Here is a 24,707-nt window from a genome sequence, read left to right as displayed (position 1 = left end):
GCTCCACTTAACAGGTAATACAGGAAGATGGGGAATTCCATTGCATTCCTTACGGGGATTTGGTTTTGGGTGTGAGTAGCCAATAAATTAAATTGCAAGATGTTAATTGCCATATAACACTTTATACTGTCTCTTTCATTGTTATATGCCTATCACTCAACTGGGTACCTCACAGCGCCTGTTTTCACCATTCTGAATTTGGGGATCAGAACCTGATTCCCATTCAATTGCCATATCAAGGGTATTACAGTAAAAATCACCCAGACCAATGAAGAATTAACTTTGCAAAGCAAACAAGTGCAGTGGTGACAGAAGCAGAACTGGCTCCAGCATGCAACAATCCAACTTGATGCAAAATCTTTTCTGCTCTGCAAGACTGTTACAACAGATAGAACTCAAAGTCATGGACTAAAGGAATTCATTTTAGAGGGATGGCCCATAGGCAATGATACACATGTGGGATGTGTGTGTATATATCAGAAGACAGGAAAGGTAACAGTGTCAGAGTAACTGGTAACTGCAAAGAACAAAACCTGGGTATGACATAAAAGATACAGAAAATAAGGAGTGGATATCATCCCACTTTCAGAAGGGATAGAATTATTACTGTTCCTAGTAGCTGACACAGTGCTGCATTGTGAATTCAGTATGAGAATAATGATGCCACACTGTTTTCATTGCTGCTGAGTGGTGTTTACCCTTTCTGAAGGACTTTTTGGTTTCCCATGCTTTGCCAGTGAGCAGGTGCACAAGAAGATGGGAGGGACCATAGCTAGAACAGCCGACCTGAAGTGTCCACAGGGATATTCCGCACCACAGAACATCATGTTCAGTACATAAACTGGGGACACTTGGCTAGAAAGGGCTGCTTGGCAATCGCCTCAGCATCTGTCAGCAGGTAGTGAGCAACTGCACTGTGCAACACTTCTCTCTCTTCAGTTTTATTTATCTGCTTTTGTCTCCTTTTTCATTATTATATTTTATCTTATTTAAATTATTAAATTGTTCTTATCTCAACCCAGAGGTTTTATTTTTTTTTCCAGACTCTCCTTCCCATCCTACTGGGGGAGGAGAGGGTGAACAAGCATCTGCATGGTACTTAGTTGCCAGCTGGGGTTAAAATACGACGCCATTCCAAATACGATCTCAAAGGTCTCAGGACAAATAGAAATCTTTCTGCTAGTTTCTACACAGTGTTCACAGAAGTCACTCTTGTACAGTATTTGTTCAACTTTTAAATAGTGTCAGAAAACAACAAAACAAAGCATCCATACCTGCAATTTTGAGATTTTCATTTTGCACTATAGACATAATAGACTTTCTCTGGAACCAATCTCCTCCTCCCTCCACTTGCCACAAAAGGTTTTTATCCCCAGGGTACTTCTCAAGGTATTGCTTACAAGCTGAGCAAACATAAGAAAAAACACTATATTATAGATACCATATACTCAGCTATATCTCAGATTTAAAGTTTATCTGAAATAAAATTATTTTGCAATCTACCATCATACACAAACAACAATAGAAAGAACTGTTAAACAAAATAGTCAAGTCTGAAATAAACTTTGCTTTACCCTACACATCTTTCCTAATTAACCCTTTCTGAATATAAGTTTAAATACTTTCCATTATTATCTTAATCTGCAAACAAAGATGAATGGGATTTTTTTCTTTTCCTAGTACCCACTTGAGATTTTTGCAACCTCACTAGTTACTGCTCCTGCCAACTAAAAAACCAAACTCAGGACAGAAGGGTTCTTAAGCAGAGGATGTAATCAAGTGCTTTTTGTCCCCTCACACTCTCTAGGCATCTGTGACAAGCACTCTCTGGGAGTGTTAATATGTTACCATTGAATGGTTAATCACTGTTCATTTCCAAAACATTTTCTGCACTGCTGTCCTTCCATCTTTTTTCTATTTATACCTGTATCAAACATACAAGGGAAGAGGCATGCATGCTTTGACACTATTCTTTGGTCTTCGCTAGAAAAAGCTACCATTTTTCACTGGGTTCAATACTGATACACAATTTCAGAGCACAAGATCCCCACTGTGTTGCTTCTTGACTACAAAAATGAATTAGTCATTAAATTCTGCTCAAGTAATTTTTCTCATTGAAGCCTAACAATTAGGTCTTATCAGATCCAGTGACAGACTGTGGTGCTTCAAAAAGCAGAAAATTTCTACTGGTTAAGGAGGCCAGACAAAAATGTTCATAGAAGGAATACTGGCAAATGGCCTAAGAAGGAGCATGCCTTGAGAAACAGGGCAAAAGAAATGTGCTTCTTGTCTGAACACAGTCCCAAAGAACATAGTTTCCATGTAATTTCCTGCATGACATAGTTCTCTTAGGTTGCTAATGGAAGAACCATATGTGTTTTCCTTGTGTTTTAGAACTGTCCCTTCTGATACGCAAGTGAAAGCAGAGCCTAGCATGTCCTCTTCACCAGAAGTTCAGAGAATGCATGAATTAAACAACCTCGTGAGGTTTAGGTGTGAGCAAGAAAAAGGTGAAACAAGGCAGATAGACATTAGATCCCACAGAGAAATACCTCTGCCCATGCCACAGGCTTGGTGGGGGAAATGGGACAGTGGTAAACTTCACAGCAGCAGAAAGCCAACAGAGTTCAAATAATCTACTTTTACATAGAGGATAAAAAATTGAATCAGGAACTACATCTTAGACAAATCAGGATTTTTAGCCTCCACCAAAGTGAAGGCTAATGAAGAACCTGAGGATAAGTCCACAGATATGGAGGTTGAATGACAATACTCATTTGGATATGAAAAGAAATCATAAAGAAGATCAGAAGAAAAAATTAGACAGCTTGCCTGTATACATGAAAGATGACAGTGGATATCGTAGGCCAAGAGACTCTTCGTTAAAGGAATCCACAAAGTCTTCCAACATGATTAACCCAGAGTCTTTCCCACGATGTTTCTTTCTAACAAACATTGTGTCTAGCACTGGCAACTTATACTTCTGATGAGGAAGAGAGGTACAAACACTTCCTGAAATAATCAGAGGGAAAAAATATCCATCAGTATGGATGACATAACTGCATGCTGACTGACATGCTGCAGCATGGATTTAAGCATATTTAAATAAAGACTTTTATAAGTTATAAAAATTCCAAACTATATAATAGTAAGTAAATGTAAGTAAAGTTATAAAAAAAATTTATAACTTCATTAAAAATATGTAATTTCTAATAGTCATTTATTAGCTTTTTTGAGCAAGCTTCATAAGGTATTCATAAGATACATCAATAGAATAATGTTAATAAACTAACAGCAAAAGTCTGTAGCACCAGAAAAGAATAGACGTGACAGAGAGGAAAGGCTCTCTTTGAAATCTCACTATACAGTTCTATATGAAAACTAGCAAAAATGGAGCTGAAAGATGGAGGAGGGAATAGGAGAAAACAAAATTATTTAATTACACTTTTATGCTGATTACATGACTTCTCAGGACAAATTTGAAAAGTAGTTTTCAGTTCTTGCTTAAAGACTGAAACAGTGATTCCAATTTTTCAAATGAAGACACAAAATAATGCTAGGACATTTTACACTGAAATTCTCCCTTAAACAATATTTATCTGCTTTAAACAATATTTATTAAACAATAATTATCCCAAATTAAACAAACATGGAACAAATGGTGGCAACACATAGGTTCTTCAGTATCAAAGGATTCCAGGGGTATCTATAAACTCAGCAGTGAGAAAAGGACGGCATTATAATGGCATTAAAACAGTCCATTGATAGCCAATCTGTTTTCAGGCCCTTCAGTGAACCTGTGAACAATGGCAAAGAGTTGCCCTCTTCTCTAACAAGGCCAATGAGAAACAAAGTTGTCTATGCAATGCTTTAGATAGTCTTTGCAACCTTGTATTTTTTAGGATCCATGAACATAATTATTTCATGGGCCATGAAAATAATCAGAGGGCTGGAGCACTGCTCACATGAGGAAAGCTGGGGCTGTTCAGCCTGGAGAAGAGAAGACTCTGGGGTGACCTAATTGTGGCCTTTCAGCACCTGAAAGGAGCCTAAAAGAGAGCTGGAGAGGGGCTTTTTGAAAGGTCATGTATGATACGATAAGGGGCAGTGGCCTTAAGCCACAGGAGGGCAGATTTAGATTGGATATTAAGAAGAAATGTTTTACTGTGAGGGTGCTGAGGCTCTGGGACCGGTTGCTCAAAGAAGGTGCGAATGCCCCCCATCCCTGAAAGGAGATGTTCAAACTGTGCTTAAACTGTAAAGTTGTGAATGCCCCACCTCATGTTCACGCCAGTCTGGATGGAGTCCTGGTCTAGTGGAAGGTGTCTCTGCCCATGGCAGGGGGGGTTGAAACTAGATGGTCTTTAATGGTGCATTCCCACCAAAATCATTCTATGATTCTATTATTATTTTCATGTTTCAAGCAAGGGAAACTTGAGCAGAGAGGTTACATTACTTGGGTACCCTTTGGGATGCTTGAAGAGCTCCACCACTCCTCATAACGTCTGTTTACAGAGTGGTCTTTTCCACATAGGCTATTCGTTTGGACAGTATAACACACACTCAAACATGGGTGAAATTTTGAAAATTTTTTGAAGGAAAAGCTTTCCATTTTTGCTAACTCAAGCCTTCCATTTTGCTAACTCAAGTCCAGTCTAAGTGTAAATAATCATGCTAGAGAAGAAAAAAATGCTGTCAGGTATATCAAGTTTCTTAGTTTTAAATAGAATTTGTAATTATGAAGAGCTTATATTGCTAAAGCATGTAATTATTTCAGCTAGAGATTTTAACAGCCATCTGATCTCTTATGACTGCAGGAAAACACCAATTCAATTAGGCCTACAAGGCTTATAAGGCCTACTAATACAATATTCTTCAAACAAACTATCTCCTCCCCTTTACTTCCCAAATCCCACAATCCTCAAATGTTCTACCTGTAGGTTTAACAGAATAGAACCCAATAGCCTCTCCTTTTTTCCACATGATCTTAGCATAATGGCTGCTACCATGACAGAGAAATGGGATCTCATCTCTTTCCATTTCTTGTGTTCGATAGATAATTCGATTTAGAACATAGAGAACAACTCTCTCTCCAACAGACTTCACCTAAAGGAACACAGAAAAACATTTCAGAAGATTGGTCAGTTTAGTTAATACCCATACATGAGAGACATTATTTAACACAGCTGCAGACAGATTTCAAGGGAAGGCTGTAAATGCTAAAGCAGGGTGACTCTCTGAGGTTTGTTATAAGGCAAGAAGATGCTCAGAAGTTGCAATACGTTAAATACAAATCACAACCACAGAGGATATTTCATGTCTTCAATATCACTCCCAATCCAATGTGTAAAATCTGGGAGAAGGGCAGTGGAGTGAGAATATTATGATCTAACTCAAACCTATACTTGTACTTAAACATTCACCAAACACAACAGCAGAACATCAGCCTCAGAATTCCCAGGCTAGCAAGTAACTGAAGTCCTGCAAAGGAGAAATGATGAGCCTCAGTGTGGAAGGACTTGGCACACTCAATCAATCCTGATAGAGTGGCAGGCAACAGGACATGATGCAGTGAAAAAACTTGTTACAACAGTTTCTGTGGCATGAAATAAGGAATTAAATATCCTTTTATCTATCCTACAGGGTTCCTTTTATATATGAAATATGAGTTCACCACTGTTCTACTTATTGTGAAGGAAGGAGGAACCATTATCTGTTCCAATGCTTAGTCTCAGCTACCTCCCTTGTTAAAGACTCAGCTTTCTTGATTTTCCTACCATTAAGAATTATGTGGAAAGCCAGGCTACATGCCAAACTCTCAAGAGAAAATTTTAAAAATCACAAAAATCAAAGACAAATGCCCAGATTCCATGAGCAGATAAAAATTACACTCCAGGAAAAACACAGATTTCCAGTTTTAGAAATCTCGATGCTACACAGGGTTAAATAATGGTAAAGGTCAATGATGGGCAATAAAGCAGATATCAGGCAACTTACTTTTCCAAACTTCATGTATTGCCACTGCAAGCCACCAGCTCCAACTTGCTTCTGTCAACACATTCTTGACAGTATTTTTGGTTTACTAGTCTCCTGATAAGATCAATAGGTACTGCTATGGTACAATGCACTATTCTACCAAGATGTTTCAACACAACCAGATCACAATATTCTAAAGAATAAAGAAAATAATGGTAACACAGCTAGCACCTAAGCTGTCTACATATGAAGCTGCTCTACAAAGGTCATGCTTGCTCCAGACTATCTTCACACTGAAGTTCCTTTCCCCATTGTACCTATTCTTCTATTCCCTTGCAACAGCCCTCTCATTTCCAAATTAAATTAAAACATGTAATATCTTGCACACTATCTATTTGCCATTATCTTGGAGTATAGGATTAATTACTAGGTGAATGTTGGAGCGCTTTACCTGATGAAGCCCCTGTCTAGCAGGGACAGATGTTCTCACAATGTCATCAATTGACCACCACTGGTCAGCAAGATACAGGGCTACAGCTTGAAAGAAACAAGGGAAATACAAAGTTAGTGATTCTTACCATTCCAAAATAATCATATTTCATTAAAGTTGCTAAATACCCTGGAATAACAATGTAGTAATCACATTAGGCATCTTCTAGAAGGCACTATATTAATGTAGCTCCTACTACCCTAGCACAACCAATGGGGCACGGTACACCCCACCCATGTAAATGCTCTCTAGTCCAAAACCTTTTTTGATTACTGAGACTAATAAACACTAGGGGGGTTTGGTTTGGTTGTTTTTTTTTTTTTTTTTTGTGATGTAGTATACAGGAACCATTTTTCAAACATAAGCACTACCCTTCAACATTGTGCTCTAACATCTCCTTCCACTAAAAACTGCTTGTCAAGGTAAGTCTCACTCATACATGTATTTTACTATTGGATGGCTAATAGATATTAATATTGAAACTGTGCAAGTTTTAGGGAGTTAGATGAATGTAAAAGGCTGATAGCCATTTGAGCAGCAGTCAGGAAGAGTATGATATATAGGCATTTGTGGCATACTAGGCAATCATATACATGGCATTAAATGGAAGAAGGAAATGTGGAGAGCTGGAAGAGGAGGAAGAAGGGAGGAAGAATGGGAGGAGAAAATCACAAAAACCATAATCTCAGCCAGAGCTATGCTAGGACTTCAAGCTAAAGACACATTTACACACAATTCTGATCAATCACTATTAATAAAGAACATTTAAATTCATGTGCAAATTGATGGATTCTAAGAATGTTCAAAAATACCTTTTGGAGAGGTGAAGCATACATAAAGAGATCAAGAGATACATGTTGTACTATGGTCCAGACAAGCACCAAATTATTTTGCTACATATATTTTGAATTCAACGGGTCCAGTTCTGATCTGATTAGTGTGTGAAGTTCCAGCACTTGTGTATATAAATATACAACAAAAAATAATAGTATGTGAACAAAAAGACAGGGAACAACAAATGTACAATGGAAAAGTTATGGGCTACAGTAGCATGAAATGAGCAAGGGCCTGGTTACACACATTTTCCACAAAAATAAAAAAAGGCAACACAGAGATAAACTTCAAATGAAACCTGTGAGTGAGTCCCATGGTGCAAACAGTGCAAGAACTTTGTTTGTCTGCTCTTCACCATAAAGAGAAACAAAGCCCACATATGCCAAGGTAATAGGAACCTGCAAGAAGAATGTACAATAATACAGTAGACTTTTGCTAAAACAACAGTAATAAAATACAGAGAGTTTATCAAGGTAAAAAAGAAGAATAATAAAAATCAAGTCCTTAACAGCTAGGTGTAAAAGACAAGCCTTTCTTAAGCCCTTTCTTTAGACACATCTTCTACAAAGACAAACTGCATCTAAAGAGCTCTGACTCTCAAGCTGTGGCAGATTTAGCTACAGTAATTTGCACAGCTCTTTTCTGCTGACAGTTTGCATTTGTGTGCACAACTGAAGTAAGGTGTGCAAGGAGCCAGCATTATGTTCCATTCAATAGTCCAACAGAAGAATGAGGCAGTCAGTCAGGCACTGAAACAAGCTGGCACAGCAAAACTGTGTTTGTTAACAAGTTCTAATGTGCTACAGTGGGAAGGCAAATTCAAAAGGGTTTTGTTCCCTGAAGTTATACACATGTTAGAAATTCTGAAGTTGCCTACTTGATATTCCTCCTCAGAAAAGAATATGGGAAGGGTCAAAAAATCTTCTTTTAAGGAATCATGTAACTCTGTGGAAATGCATTTTTATATTTAAATTCACATGCTTCTATTATTAAATTAATGTATACAAAACTTGACAGACATGAATGGTGTGGTAGATAGACTTGCTTAACAAATTTAGAAGATTATGACATGCCATTGTCACAAATGAGGACATTAATACAAGCAATCATTTAGGCATACAGCACTTGTATAAATGTAGAAAAGTAATCAAGATTCTGATTCTGCCAAGGAATCTGTGGCACTGACCTTTAGATCCCACAGAAAATCCTCTCAGCTCACTTACTTTTCATTAAAACTATACACGCTGCTGGTTTTATGGGTACTATTTCTAATAAAAGCATTTGTCTGGACAGAACCAACACTGACCAACTCATCACAAGGGATAAGTGTTTAAAACATAAGTGTTTAAAAGTGTCACAGCTATTCTCTACTAGAGATTAGTAACAGCACAGAATATTTCAGATAAAGAAAAAAGAACCACCTTTTGAAATTAGTGAAGTTATTAATCAAAACTTGAACCCAAACATAAAGAACACTGAAGGACTGAGATACAAAAAAGAGCCAGTTAGCTTAAGTAAATCATGAACCCCTGAGTGATGACAGGTTTTTGAGAGTGCATGACGTTGGGTTTTTTTAGGTTTTTTAAAATTGCTCATTATATACAGATCCATTGCCTAGAAGCAGCAGACAATAACTGAAACCCAGATTTAAACCCAGTTACAGAGTGAAAAAAATTTGAATTTGGAAAATATGAAAGCTTTGATAAAATAATTCTGAAATTCAATAGGACTGGATATTCTAAATTTTAGATCTATTAAGAACAACAGTACTACAGTATTTGCTGGTTTTTACCTTGCGGTGGTCTGGCAGAGAAAAGAATTCAGGAGTGTTTGGATTCCTCCACCGAAGGTCAAAGAGGTAGTCCTCTGCTGAGTTCTCCAAGTCCTCATGACTGTAATTGTTCAATATATCCACAGGGAATGACATGCTCTTGAGAAATAAAGCAACATTATTAATGCGGGTGCTTTGAGACATACAATGTAGATGTAAATAAGACTGTTGAACACCCACACTGCTGTTGAACACGCACACTCTGCTGTTGACTCTATATCCATGACAGAAAAGAGAAATGTTCCAGCATTTACAATTAATTAGGATGGTGACCAGTAAGACCCAGTCTGTAAAATAATCAAATCTGTGCTCATAAGCAGAAAAGAATGAGATTAGCCTATCCCCCTAGACCTCATTTGTGGCAGACTTCCAACATACAAGCCTCATGTTTGTTGCACAAGTACATGCTGCTGCTTTGAGGTGGAAGACTTGGTTCTATCTCCCTCCCAGATGATGTTTATGATGTCACCAGTCACGTTATAACTAGGTGGTAAAAAAAAGTAAACCACCCAGATGACAACAAGATGGAGTTAATTTGAGACTTTGCATTTAAATCCATCTCTGAAGAAACCAAAACATTGTTCAGGGTTTTTCCGCATCAACTGGCCAGTTAGTGTTCTTAACAGATGGTTGTTTCCAAAAGCATTTCAGCTGTGAACAGAAACTTACACAGGCTCATTAAAAACAAGAGCCCACAACAGACTAAAGAGAAACACTTAAAGGAGGTGACAAGACAAGACTATAACACTGAAGCCAAACCTTAGTGGCAATAACTCCTTAAAAGCTCTTAGATTCAGATTTTCCTTGTCAAAACAGTGTGAAATTAAAATGAGCAAGAGCTCCTGGAATCCACTGTGTGGTCTTCAGGTAAGGTTCTTCCAGCTCTATATACAGAAAGATACCCCAGAGCTGCTTTGAAGATATGACTCAATCTCAGAAGCATGAACAAACACAAAAACAAGTTCATGAGAACCTACTCCAGTGTTCTGGAGGAACACAGGGATATTACTCTGTCTTTCTCAGTTCCCATGAACCCACCACACAAGTTTCTGAACACAAACGTTTTCATACAAGTTCTATGATTCCTAGTCTTCACTATGGAGGTTTATTTTTTGATTTTATTTTAAACCTTAATGTGCAATGATTTTTTTTTCCTCTTTACCTTCAGTCCCCCTATTTAATCCATCATTCATTATTCTACTGACATAGGTGAATCAAGGGTGAAAAAACATCTTATTCTGACTCAATCACTAGAAATTAAGTGTACATTTTGAAGGCTTTTAAACAGCAATAATATGCTACTACTAAGTTGATTGGAGAGAAGAGGCTGCTCCTTCTACAGAAGAGATTTTTGTCCCCTGTTAAAATGGAACTTGGACATGACTTCATTGGCATCTACAACAGCTGCCCTTAACACTGTTGCTGATGAAAACACTAATGTTCTCCATGAATGCTATTGTTCAGATATACACATGCATTCCTCAGAGCCATTTCCTTTCAAATTCAGGTAACTCCTTCTCCTCAACTGTTATTTGCATTTTCTCCTGCCTTGCTCTCCAGTCTCTCACATTCCTTCTATTATTGCCCACTGACCCTATCAGATACTTTGCTGCATCTTGTAATTCTCCACCTGTTTCTTCCCATGTTTTCAGGGCTACCCTTGCCGTTGCTAACAATCAACTCGTTTGGCTCCTCCTGTTTGCAAGCAGACTGATTTCCAGAGCCAAAGGTGAGGGGTGCATGCCTTTGAGTGCAGCAGCAATGCACAGCAGATGAAGGAGCTGCTGTCAGGAGCTGCTGTGGAATTCACCCACCACCAGCCTTCATTTCTCTGGCAGATATGGCTTGACTGCAGATATGACAGTTCTCAAACACACCAGCAACACTGCACAGACTATGCCGATAAGCATGTTGCAAGACAAAACAAGGAGGAGCATAAGATCACACGAGACTACTTCTACAAGAGGATGAGGTTTTGCCACCATATTAACTGCAACAGGCAAGGTAAATTCAGCTGTGAAGGAATACAGGTATATGAAAACCACAAAATTTAATTTTCTGTATGCTGGCAGAAAAGGTAACCCCCCCTCTATTACTAAACAAATACCTAAGTGCTTAGATAACTTTGCTATTAACAAAGAAATTGAGCTGAGGTTCCATTACTGCATGGCAAACAGACAAACAAGCCAGAAGCTACAACTTTAAGCCTCTAGGTAATAATTCCTGACATTTTTTTGGAATAAAACAATGAAGGACCAAAGCAGAAAACATGCAATAAGAAATTCAATAGATTATCTGAGTTCCAACCACTACACCACTACAAAAATAAAAGCAGCAACCATATCTTTGCTTAAAAGCAAAAAAGGCTAATTACTGCATTCATTAAACTACCCTCAAAATCACTCAGAGACCTCTTTTCTGTTTGCTATTTGGGCTACCTGATTTCTCATGGCATACTTAGATGTTATTTACTCTCAACTCCCAGTAGTCACTTTTGACTTTCCCTTTGCAGCATTTACAGAGAACATTTATGTTATGCAAAAGAAAGCAATACAGAGAAATTTTCAAGACTAAACTAAGGAAAACCTAGTCAGCACCCCTTCTAAATAAACATTAATCTTTTTTACCACGCAGCAGATTAGATATGTAAAGTCACAAACTCTCATACACTTGCTTGATGGGTTTTGTCTCTGTGCAGAAGAGGTCAGAAATAGTTCACATTTAAGTTCACTACATCCCTGAAGAAATCAGTAACTGTTCACAAAGCTATCAAGTTATAATAAAAGCATTAAACAAGTGATGAAAGAAGAATGGTCCATGCCAATCTACAGCAGAGCATAAGGAATTAGATCACAATACAAAATGCAAGCATCTCAAATTTGAAATGCAAAATAACCTACCAAAGACAAATGAAATGCCTTCCAACAGTAATGAATTAATATTAGTCCCTCATTAAAACACAGTTGGTTTGACAGTATGTATGTTGAACAAAGTAAAAATACAGATGGCACCATATCTAGCCAGTCTCAAGTAAAACAGGAGAGAGAAAAAGGGCTGGAGAAAACCACTTTTCAGGTTTTTTGACTACAGCATTAACACATTTTTGTTGCAGAGGCAGCAGGAACAGCACAGGTCTCTACCATGCAGTTCCTCATGCCCCTTGTTGCTCTAAACCTCCATGCACTGCACAACTGTAAAACTGTCAGGTCAGATCTTTGTCACACATTGCACGACCACGTTCTGCTCATGGGGTAACCTTCCAATTGGGTAGCACACAGTCAGGCTGACTGAGCACATGCAGTGTAGCCCTAAGCAACCAAATTCATCATGAGTACATAATATGCTTTTATGTACATTTGTACATAAAAGCATATTAGAAGAATGTGTTTGGAGGGGAAGGAAGAAAAATTAATTTTATTTTTTAAATGAGACAACTTGAGCATTTCATTTTTCAAGTGAAAGAAAATAAATCTTACACTCTTCAAAAACGTAACATTTAACAAAATAATATTAATGATTTTGTGTCATAAATTCACATGAAAAATATTTGCTTTAATGTGGAATCGTATGACTTTCACCCTTGTTAGCATTATGCAAGCTATTACACGAGGAATGTCACGTCCTTTTTTAGGAACAGCTGCAGCACCAGAGGGTAACAGATCAATTCATGGAATGCCAACAAAAACCACATTTAACAGGATGAGTGAACACATTCCTGTGCAACACAGGCACTTTATTCACAAACTCTTTATTACTATTAGTATTATGGTAAAGAAAAGCCATGGAATAAGTGAGCAACATTGGAAATAAGTTTAATTATAAATTATATCTACAACTCCTATAGAGTGCATGAGAGGTGCACAGTGCACACAGCTTCCAGCTTACATGTGGATTTGAGCAGGAATCAAGAGATCTATTCATCTCCTTGCAGTTCCTCAATAATGAATGACACAAAATTGCAGAAGGATAATAACCCAAAAGCTATGTTATTTCTTACAGTATGTCAGAGGGCTTAAATACAGCTTAAAACTGGGTTTGGGTGCATTTAACTCAGGGGAAGTGGAGTTAGGCTAACAGATTAGGATTTAGAAAAATTTCCAGCTGTAGCAGACTTAATGTTATGTGACACAGACATGTTACGTGATCTGCCTGAACTCCTCTACAAAACACAAATAATCATTACCTCAGAGGGACCAGCGTGAGAAATACTTTACCGAGATCATGAGATACTTGAACATTGTATCAAAACTTGACAAGTACAAATACACAGTTACTTACACTGCACAGCTTACCTGAACAACTCATTCTCCTTAAAAAAATAAAATAATAAATTTAAAAAAAGTATAAAAAAATCATCCAAGACCTTTTCAAGATAAGATAATAACTGGGACAAATAATCATGCAGGTGAACAATCTTCAGGTTTAAATTTGTTTTTAATAATAAATAATTAAAATTTAAGTAGTTGTTTGGGGCTTTTTAAAATAGTGATTTGCAGTTTGGAGAACAGGTGCCAGGGTGCTCAAGCCATGACCTGCAAAATTTCCTGCTAAACCAGGAAAACCAACTTAGACCCAGCCTGCAGGATACAAATACAAGTCCAGTCCTGTGATGAAGCACCGGCTCACTCACACAAAAAGTAACCTGCAGTAATGTCTGACCCACGCTTTGATTGATTTCAATGAGTGCAGAAGCATCGGTTGACCAAATCCCTCAATGACTGCCATGCATTTCCAATGAATCATCACACACCTTAAACCAAGTTCTGCTTTAAAAATATAATCCATGATCCTACCACAACCTCCCAGACTAGCTGTGAGCTACACCTGGGCTCACATCATGGGAAGAGACATAAAAACCAAACTAAACAGATATATATGTCCACACATACACCAGTTCCAGACAAAGCCAAGACAGGACTGCAGAAGTCCCAGGCAAGGCTCCAGGCCCAGACTGACGATGCACCAAAGCCGCAACAACCTTGATCAGAGCAGCAGGAGCATCATTTCCATTTTGCTTTGTTTGTTTCCTACCTTGCAGCATCCAGTTGCTGGTCTGGTGAAAGCTGTGAAACTACATAAAGGTTGTAAGAAAATTTAAAATTTTTTAAAAGTAGTCTTTTCAGTCTTCTGGCTTCAACTACAAAACAAAACCATCACATCTGCTACTAGAATTGTTAAGCTTATCAGTTATTCTATTAACAGATAAATTACATAAATGTTTCTTTGCTTTTACTACCAGCTGTTATATACACACACCATTTTAATGTTGTTTCTTCTTTGTTCAACAACAAATACTTTAAACTGAGATAAGTTGTTTTAAAGTATTTTTTTATTTCTATAAATAGAGTCTCTGAAATACTTATGTTTAAAAGTTCATAATTTTCTATTATAAAAATAAGTAAATTTTAAACCTGTGCTAAGATAATTAGTCATTTAAGTATGTCTAAGACAGTACGTAGTTGGTTTATCATGAGCCAACATAATTGAAATACATAGAGAAAACCTGTCTCATAATTACCTATTTAGACCACTATTGTAACACAGATTTTGAGTTTTATAAACATTCCCATTTCTTAAAACTCTATTAATTTTAATCTGTAATGTTATGTACATTGGCTGTAGGAAAAGGAACACATTTTAGGGAAGAGGTGTTAAAATTTTAAACAACAGAATTTTTATTAGGATTTCTTGAAAACTGCACCAGCTCGAAGCAGCAACAATAATACACTGATCTGCCACATTGAATAGACAACTCAAGTCTTTCTCACTCAAAGAACTACTTACTTAGAGGTAGGTTTTCTTGGGGTTTAAATCACAAATTTGGGGGTTGGACAACAAGTCTTCAAACCATGATCCACACATTAGCACTAAGGCATATTTCCCTGCAGTATAGCTTTTTTTCACATTTTTTGAGAATATAAGCTAATAAATGCAAGTTCTTGACAGCTCAGATAGATTTGCACTGGTTTCTTTTTTTTTTTTCTTTAAAGACAAAATAAGATTTTTTTGTTTTTTTGTTTGGTTTATAGTAACATAAACCCCAAACAGTATCTATTCATACCCAGCAAAATCACATATTGAAAGTTCTTAAGGAAACACACGGCAGTGTCTAGAAATTGCTGTCAACATCAACCAGGATCTCTGGATTAATATGCCAGCCACATTACCCATAATCTCCCTGAAGCAGCTTATGCAACTCTGGTTTTCTATCAGACACACAAATCAAAGCTGTTGATTTGAACACAAATAAACAAACAAAAAGAGCAAATCCTTTCCATTCATCAATTAGCCACACAATGTAACTTACATGTATAGCACAGAATTATGAAATCTACATACAGGACTCAATTCCCCAGCAAGAATTATTGTCAGAAGTTCTAAATGCTGGGCTTGAGCACTTTCTTGTCAGATGAAACATGAACAAGGACAGAAAGAGGAAGAGTCCTCCACATTAAAAACAAAAAAAACCAACAACAACAACAAAACAAAAACAACAACAACAACAACAAAAAAAAAAAAAAAAAAACAAAAAAAAAAAAACAAAAAAAAAAACAACCACAAAACCAACCAAAAACAAAGTAACAAAAAATCTTGCATCTGATTTCTTTAATTAAAGGAGACAGGGTAGTATCACAAGAAGACATGCAACTTCTCTCTCAAACCCACCTTAGGCAGGTAAGGTTCTTAGTCATATGCCAAATTAGCCACCTGTGTAACACCACTGGCATTTTACTCAGGTGATTTAAATTAGATAATATATTAGATAGCTTATTTAATCAACAACTAAGTATACAAGCTACTTAGGTATACAAATTACTGACCTGTTATTTACATTTTTCTACAGTCTCACATTTTAATGAGATTGTCTGGTTTTTGAAGAACACTTCCTTTAGTAGGGAGTTTTAGAAACTAATGTGCACAAATGTTTCCTACAATGAAAATGTGCCAGACATATGCTAAATTAAAATTCTGTGTTTGAGACTGATCAAAATAAACACAATTAATAAATTTGGAAAACTAGTTTTTCTTAAAGAAACCTCTCATGCCTCCCCTTTCAACTTCTCCAATTCAAGGTGACTATATCCATACATAAAATTAAAACCATTCTAATCATTGAAAATAATTAACATGTACAATTAACAAGACAAAGATACAGCCAGGTGGGATTATTACTTCATTAATCTGCCTCTCTCTGACACATATCTGATATTTCCACTGCTCAGCACTCACTCTTCTTTCTAATTTCCCACTTTCCTCTACCTTTTCTTCACTACATGACAAACCTGTTTAGGGGCTAGGAAAATAACACCAAACTCCACACAGATACCCCTAATGACCCACCTTTCCTCTCTGGTCACTACTATTTCTCCCTTCCATGCCTTAGCAGTTTGAAGGTGTTGGTGTGCAGTTCTCCAGCTCCACCCTCAGTACCCTCCAATTTTGCTTCTGCAGTTTAGGCCTTACACCATCTGCTCCTAAAGCCCTTGATGACCTTCTTATAGCACTCATCACTTAGAGCCCCCACAGCCTCTCTCCACAGGTGGTTGATGGGCCACCTGGAACATACACAGCCACACCACTCTTACTCCTGCTCATCTGCTATAATTTCCATAGGTTTACCTCCTGCTTCTCCAGGAACCTAACAAGGCAACATTCTGAAGCTTAATTTGCTGCTTGATATCAAAAGATTATCTCTTACTCCCACTTGGAACCTGCATTTCTTGGCAACTCCTTCCATTTTCAAACCTTCATATCCTTCTCTAACATTATCCCACTGGTTTACAAGGGCCATCTCATAAATACATCTAGTGATTTCAGAGATAAGGACAATAAAGAAAGCTCTTTTTCTAACACCCTTGGGGAAAAAAAAAAAAAGAAAGGAACAATAAAACCCACCAAATCTGGGTAGACAGCTGGTGGACTATCAAACCTAACATCACTAATCTAACACCACAGTGAGACTGGAGTTGCAGTCACCCTATGTCCACATTTGCATCTATTTTTAAAATGCTTGGCTGCACTGTCCTATCCCCTATCCCCACAACTGGGGCAGACGTCAAAGCTGCACAGATTAGATTAGCAATCATAGGTACATGTTAGCAAAGTCTAATGAGTTACTTCTCATCAGCCCAATAACAGCAACTCTCTCTGGCTGTTTCGAGAATATTCCACATGGAAATTCAAGTGATGGTGTCTATGGCTACTAGCAACGAGGAGCAGGTGATTAATCTTTGCAATCACAGTCTCCATATCCAAGGAGTTACTAAAACAGTTGTCTGAACTACAACTATGCCACATGAAGTCTGGCTTTCAGCAGACAAGCTGTAGGAAAATTCAACAGTTAAGTAGTATGCAATCTCTTTTTTCTTGTTTAAATTATCTGTAGGTGGTTTTGCTGGTTTTGCCTGCTTTTTAATGTTGTTTGCAGCAGGAGACCTACAACTAAGAAAACAGCATACAACTAAGAAAGCAGCAACCACCTTGGTTTTGCAGGGGATTCAAATGAAAATGCAGAAAGGGGAATAGGAATTAACATGAGATGTTACTGGACACAGAATTGCAAATAAACAAGGCTGCAACAAGAGATCCTTGTCAGCCAACCATAAAACTTCCTTGCAAACCAGAGATGTTCCAGACTCTCATTGTATGGCCCTATGGGCCATTTACAACTGCCTGAGCATCAGAATTCTGAAAGCAGTAAGACAGTAAATACAACACATTTGGAGCAGCAAGTATTTAAACCTCATAGTAGATTAAAAATTTCTATTTTTCCCAGAAAGTGAAGAGGCAGCTATCTCCAAATTCTTGATCCAACTCTAGTATTTTGAAGATACTACAATTATCTTCAGAAGATGACAGATGCCTTAAAAACTACTGTTTCATATGAGCAAGTTCTGAATTTTACCTGCTACTTGTGCTCAGTGTCCAATCATAGCAAGTTTTTCAGTTTCTTTGCACAACAAATGATGAACTACAACAAAGTGATGAACTTCACAGGCATGCACACAAAGTAGTTTGTGGACTTACCAAAACAGTGTGGGAGCGCTTCAAAATAACTAGAGACACAGATAATTAGAAAGAATTTTAACTTGCCTTTCTCAAAGGAAAGCTAAGGTGAAAATCATATGTCAAGATTATAACACAACAAAAACATTTTTGTCTAAAAACAAGGGCTTTTAGACAACATGCTTGGGTCACAGACCAGATAGGGAGTCATTACTGAGTCCCAGTCTGAGCCCAGTCATGTTAGGAAGATATTACAAGTTATCATCCCAGGTGACAGAGACAATTCTCACAAAAACAGCAATAGCTGTAAACGGCCCCATATGTCCATACAAAACAGCACCTTTACTTCCTCAGCTTTACAAAGGCCACAAAAACTGACTGTCTCTGTCTAGCTCTGTCAGTTGTTGCAGCGACTGTGTTTATCTTCTTCATCCCATCTTCAGAAGGATGGAAAAAAGGCACACATGGACTAAAACTAGAAAATTAGAAGTAAACCATGTCCTCTGAAAAATAAACAAGTAAAATAATATGCAAGCCTCATATCAATACAATTAAAAAGCTAGGAAAGAGTCAGACATCTTGTAAGCTGCTCTAGCTAGTAGGAAAAAAAAAAAGGTTAGGAAGGTCTGGTATTTGTTTGTGTAGAAATCCTGCTCCCATAACAAAGGAAGAATAAAACATCAAAAAGAATATTTCATTGCCCAAAATCAGAATCAAGAATCTGTTCTGACTGACAGAATCAACTGACTTACGTCTCTCTTCCTCAAAATGAACCTCTTCTCCCCAGTATTCATACTTCCTTGTCATCCAAACAAATATTTAACAAAATTCTTAGTAGATTGATTCCTGAGCAGCTGTGTGTTTGCCTTTTATTTCAGTAGTCTTATACTTGTGGATGGTTAATTTTTGTTTCCCACAATTGTCTGGATATAGCCACTGCTGGTTTTGTTCGACCCATGACAGCCATGTTATAAAAACCCATCCATTAATGTGAATCCACAAGGTATCACTAAACATGTTACTACAGGACTCCAGATCTATGTCTGCAAACTTTAGCAAGAATGTCTCTAATAGCAGAAGGGAATTCACACACAACCTTCTCCCTGGTGTCATCTGTCCTCATCTCCATCAGCAATCATCCTGACATTCCAAGAACTCACAAACTTCTGTCAGCACACTGCACTTCCCCTGCTTCTCACTGTAATACATGCTTGTAAGACTAGAACTTTTAAGCTATATCTTCTAGTACCTAGGCTATCCTGTTACAGGTGTACTTGAATTTTTGAAAATAAAAACTAATGAACAAAGTGTTTTAAAAGCTTCAGTTACTTGCCTTCTCTGGAAACGCAGACATTGCTTGATTGTTTGTGGTGGGTTTGGATAACCCACCACAAACACAAAAGTAAGCTACTCATACTTCTGAACATACCACCTTATTGTACTTTGTTAAAAAGCAAACAAAACTCCCAACCCAACAAAAAACGCCTCACAACAAAAAGTACTAGTATTACTAGAAAAAAGTATTCATACCGCTGACACATTATACTACCTTAAATCAGTGCTCAGCTTAAGAAGGAGTTGCCAGGAATCAGCTTATTATCTCCTGCTCCTTCAAAAAACTCCTTTCTGCAGCTTCAGACTAAATGTTGACAACATAAACTCCCAGTGTTGAGGTATCAAAAGAAATAAATTATTCCAACATTTTAAAATCCTATAAAGTTGTCTGTGCTGCACTATAGTAACATTTACATTGCTACTGTTAAAATCCCCCACTATTTTATCATTATCAACTCACAAATTATTCAAATTCCCCAGTTATGGTTACTGCTGCCTAACTCTACAACAGCTGTGAGAAGTATTATTCAACCTAGGAAACATTTCTATTTGCAGAATATGCTGGCTGCAAAAGAGCTAGACAAGAGCTGGTCTTCCAGCAAAGCACTCGCTAACTTAAGCACACTTCACATTTTTACACCCGGTGTTTTAGGAGCACGAAGGCAGTTAGGGTGAAGACAGCATTTCATACCATTCGAAGTTCACCGATTCTCCGTGCTGGGGAAAGGCTGGTGCAGCTGCAGGCTCACAGCCACTGCCACACCAGAACTTCTGAACTGGGTGTATTCTTCTAGCACTGCCTCAGGGGCTACTGATTCGGCAGAGACCACACCTTTACTGATTATTCTTCCCCTTCAGTAATCCACAGAATTAAAGAAACCTAATTAACCACCTTTATTTTACATGTTTTGATGAAGCTTAGAAAAAAGGATAACAGTGAATTCAATTCATCCTGGTCCATAAAAAATTTCTAATCATAAGCAGTGGCAAGAGATGTAATTACAGAGATGCCCTGTCCTACAGTATTCTGACACAAAATGTTAATGTACACAAAAAAAAAAAAAAAGACAAAGAGAGAGACAGCTCAGATTTGAAAACAAAACAAAAATCATAACTATTACTTTGAATAACTGTACAACATACAGTTCAGTATACAATTCAGAGAAATGGATTTTCCTAGATTTTCAATTCAAGGAATCATTTGGAACTTATAGACTTATCATTCAAAACAATAGTAGGTTTTCCAGTTCACTTTGAAGGCAAAGAAACAGATATGTTAGTCCTGATAGTTCTCACTAATTTTATTGGGATTTTAGTAAAGATTTGAAAGCTCATGACTCTTTTGGGACAGGATTTTTTACATATTTTAGCAAGCTATTTAAAAGCTTCTCTGAAATCTCAGAGTCACTAGAGAACACCAACTAAATTTATAATGATTAAATAAATATATGCTGTCACATCCTATTGTTCAGGAAAAAAAAATCAGCAATAGCAGACAAAACTGCAAGAGTACAAGAGAATAGCTACAAAGACACTGCTTATGCCATTTTGGTTATGCTTAAAACAATGCAGTAGAGGAAATACATTAGAGCAGGCTTTTCCACTCAGACTTGTTTAATCCATGCTGCACCACCTGGAAGCATAAGTTTGAGAGGAGGGTTGAATTTTGATTGAATAATTTATTTTTTTTAATCTGTTTCTATTGTAAGAAAATTATTTTTGTTGTTTTTCAACAGCTTATAAAATGATTACCCGAGAGACATTGACTGACAAAAGCAGTTCCAAAGCGCACACCTCTACCACTGCGGCCCCAAACATTCACAGACAAAACACATGACAGTGGCTTCTGGAATGTATAGTTGATACAATGTGATGGATAAGTTACAACCTTGAGAGTCAGGAGTAAAGTATTTATCTGCGAGGAAACAAGAAGCTGGTATTTTGCTTGGAAAAATATTTAAGGAATGCCCATGTGAAAATAAGCCTTAGTAGACATCACTTCAGCTCTAATGCCACATTATACTTGCAGTTTAGAAACATAATTGGCAACAGTTTTAAATGATCACCACTACTTGATATTCATTGCTTGACAGAAAATACAGACTGATATCAAATATTATCATATCTAAGAACGTAAAACAATGGAAGACCACTTCTAAATTTCTCTAGAATCATCAAATCTCATGTTTGTCCTTTAGTGATTTTGCATCAAACATGGGGAAAAAAAAAAAGCATTAATAATTGTTAGCCTTAGTCCAGAAATGAAGTTCCTCTGTCTTTCACTGGCAAAGACTCTGCACTGGACTAGATATGCAAGTACAACTATTTAAAACAAATTTTGCTTATATGAATTGCGGATAAGAAGAGTTTTAAGATAATTTTGAATGGTATTATCTTTACAAGACTAACAGACGTTAAAAAAGGAAAAAAACCCTGCACAAACACATAAACCTCCACCTTTTTTATTATTAAATCAAAGAAATATTATCTACCTTGATGTGCATACTGAATAAATTGAGTATTTTCCAATTCATTTTGTAAAGTGTCTAGTTATGTAACACTCCAAAAAGAGTTCTGGATCACGCACTGCTAAAGAGATATTGTAAACGTACAGTAGAATCCCATCTTAATTATGCATCCTGCACAACAGGAAAGAAAGACACTGTAAAACATTTGATTCTGCATAAAGAAAATTATAACGAACATCAGACTGGAGAAGGAGAAACAAGATAAGGACTTAAAACCTGCCTATATTAGCGGCTCTTAAAAAACAGTGTTGAAATTGAGATGCTCGCTGACATTAATAACACTTGAATTCGAACATTAATTTTATAAACCACTCTCTGCCCTAACATTTTCCACTATGAAATAGGTGATGAATGTTTTTTTCACTAGCCACCAAGAGAAAAAACAAGAAGTTCTTTGGACCTAGAGGAGGTCAATTAAACAAGAAGAGGTACCAATGTGGTTGAAGAAACAGAGAGAAGATGCACTCAGTTCCTATAGAGTTTGAAGGAAGAGGAAAACCATGGTCACTCTAATCTGCAGCAATCTTTTATAGGTCATCCAGTGAGGTAGCACTGATTTTATTATAATGATCACTCTGACACAATACTTATTCCCCATACAAACTGGTGAGCTTTGTACTAGGCTATGACCAACGGTACAGCCCAATGTATAAAATGAGTAAATGCAATTATGCAGAACAAGAAAAGAGTTCCCTCCTCCTGTGTTGCATGTACACAAAAAAGCAAGTATCAGCTGAACAGTGTCTCCACACCAAAGGTTATGTTTCTAAATTTCTGATTATTAATAACTGAAAACTCCACAGCTCAGAAGAGGTGAAAGATAATTTTTTAGATAAACTTTTCTTCTAAATAGAGCATTAATACATGTATTAAATTGGTGAGTTAATATATTTTGTTTTCCATTAATGCTAGTAAAACCTTTTGCTCTAGCTCTCAGTGCAATCCACTTTCTCAGGCTGCATTTAACACTCATAAGCAGGATAGCAGTGCTACGTCAATGGATATCTTAGGCAAGATGCTTCCCTATGTTTTAAGAGGAATGAACCAACCCTACCTCAAAATAAAATTGCAGAAGACTTACACATCATATGTAGGAAAACAGAAGAGCGCGCGTGTGTGTGCAATTGCGTGTGTCCACATGTATTTGCACACGTACACACAGCCATCTTTGTGGGAGACAGCAACTGTAGCATTGCAATTACTGTTTTCATACATGCGTAGAGGTGTATAGATGTATAAATGGCTCTTACACGTGTGCGTGGCTATAACATGTAAATTTCAACACTACAATAGAAGACCCCACAAAAGATGGCTGGTCCTGGCCAACACGGAGTAGCCTGGGCCAGAACTCACACCGAACTCGGCGTGCCGCAAGCTCCGCCAAGGCCAGGGGAAGCTCGGGGGGTCGAGCTCGGCCAGCGCCCGCCGCGGGGAGCCGGGCCGGTCCCACGGCCCGGCCGAGCCGCCTCCGCCCACCGCCCGCCGGCCCGGCGCGGCCCTGCCCGCCCGCGATGGCAGCGGCGGGGTCGGGCACTGCCCCGGGGCGGGAGAGCGCGCCCGGGGGGCGGCGGCTGCGGCGCGGGCGGGGATGCGGACGGACACCTGGAGCCCGCGGCGGACGAGGGGCCGCGGGCAGCGGCCAGCCCAGGCCGCCCATCGCCTCCCGCCGAGCGCCCCCGGGCCGCCGCCGAGCGCCCCCCGCGCCCTGCCCCGCCGGGCCCGGCTAGGCTGCGGAGATGCGGGACGCCTCGGCAGGTCACCGCGACACCCCGCCGCGCCTCACCTCAGCCGGCCGGGCAGCCTGCCGCGGCGGCGCGGGGATAAACGGAGAAGGAGGCAGAGGCGGCCGGGCTCCCTAACAGCGTTCACGGCACACCCCCACTCACCTCCGGCTTCGCCCGGTCCTGCTGCCCGGCGCCTGATATCATCTCCCCCGGCGGCCTCCCCGCCCCTCGCCGCTGACGCACTCCCGCTGATACGCCTGGAGCCGCCGCCGCTCGCCCCGCGCCGCCCGCCATGACGGCTGCGGGGACCCCGCATCGCCCCCCCGGCCGCGGCGGGGTGTGGTACCCCGGCACCGCTCCCTGTGTGCCACGGCCAGCCTCACGGGCAGGCGGGGTACCCACGCCATCGCTCAGCACCGCTGGGCTGGTGACACCTGTCCTGGGGCCCTGGCATACAGAGGGAGCCCGGAGCTGCCTCAGAGATCTGTGGTACTCGCAAGCAGAACGGAGAAAGGCCATGCATCGTCTCCTGGTGCTGGGTAGCTCACCACAAGCTAGGGGTGAAATATCCCCTTTGCAGGAAAGGTGACCTCATGGACTCGGGCAGTAAGGATTGCTTCCGCATTTCCAACAACTCACCGTGGACCAGCCCGAGCCCTCACACCTCCTCCTGTTACCAAATTGGGGTGCTGATTAAACTCAGTTACTCAGTTACTCAGAAGCCTATTTTCCAAACAGAAACATTAATCCCTGTTCCCCAGCACTGACTACCACTGGCCACAGCACCTGAGTATCCACCTCCAAGAAGACCTGTATGCCAGGAAACTGAAGAACACCAAAATCAAATGAAGGAGAGGACAGCACTTGCCCTTGGCTCTGGCTGTAAAATGTACCCTTGTTTTATAGGTACGATGATTTGTTCTGAGAATGAGAAGTAGTAGGTGCACATCTGTGATAACATTCATGGAACAAAGGAGGCTGGG

General features: G+C 38.9%; 1 protein-coding gene across 3 annotated transcripts in view; it reads right to left on the bottom strand.

The window, feature by feature from the left end:
• The window catches only part of FAM169A (family with sequence similarity 169 member A), a 38,873-nt gene extending 14,919 nt beyond the window's left edge, over positions 1-23,954 (bottom strand). For 2 of the 3 annotated variants that reach the window (XM_036403228.1, XM_036403229.1), the window contains exons 1-7: positions 23,887-23,954; positions 9,093-9,230; positions 7,599-7,698; positions 6,428-6,513; positions 4,935-5,106; positions 2,833-3,012; positions 1,275-1,403 (exon numbers count right to left, since the gene is read on the bottom strand). In XM_036403228.1, coding sequence (XP_036259121.1) covers positions 1,275-1,403; positions 2,833-3,012; positions 4,935-5,106; positions 6,428-6,513; positions 7,599-7,698; positions 9,093-9,230; positions 23,887-23,928 — 847 coding nt within the window. In that variant the 5' untranslated portion in view covers positions 23,929-23,954. The other variant, XM_036403230.1, reaches the window with a different exon arrangement.
• Positions 23,955-24,707: the final 753 nt, after the last annotated feature.

Source organism: Molothrus ater, chromosome Z (assembly GCF_012460135.2).
Source record: "Molothrus ater isolate BHLD 08-10-18 breed brown headed cowbird chromosome Z, BPBGC_Mater_1.1, whole genome shotgun sequence".
Lineage (NCBI taxonomy): Eukaryota > Metazoa > Chordata > Aves > Passeriformes > Icteridae > Molothrus > Molothrus ater.
This window is presented reverse-complemented; position numbering and strand designations above follow the sequence as displayed.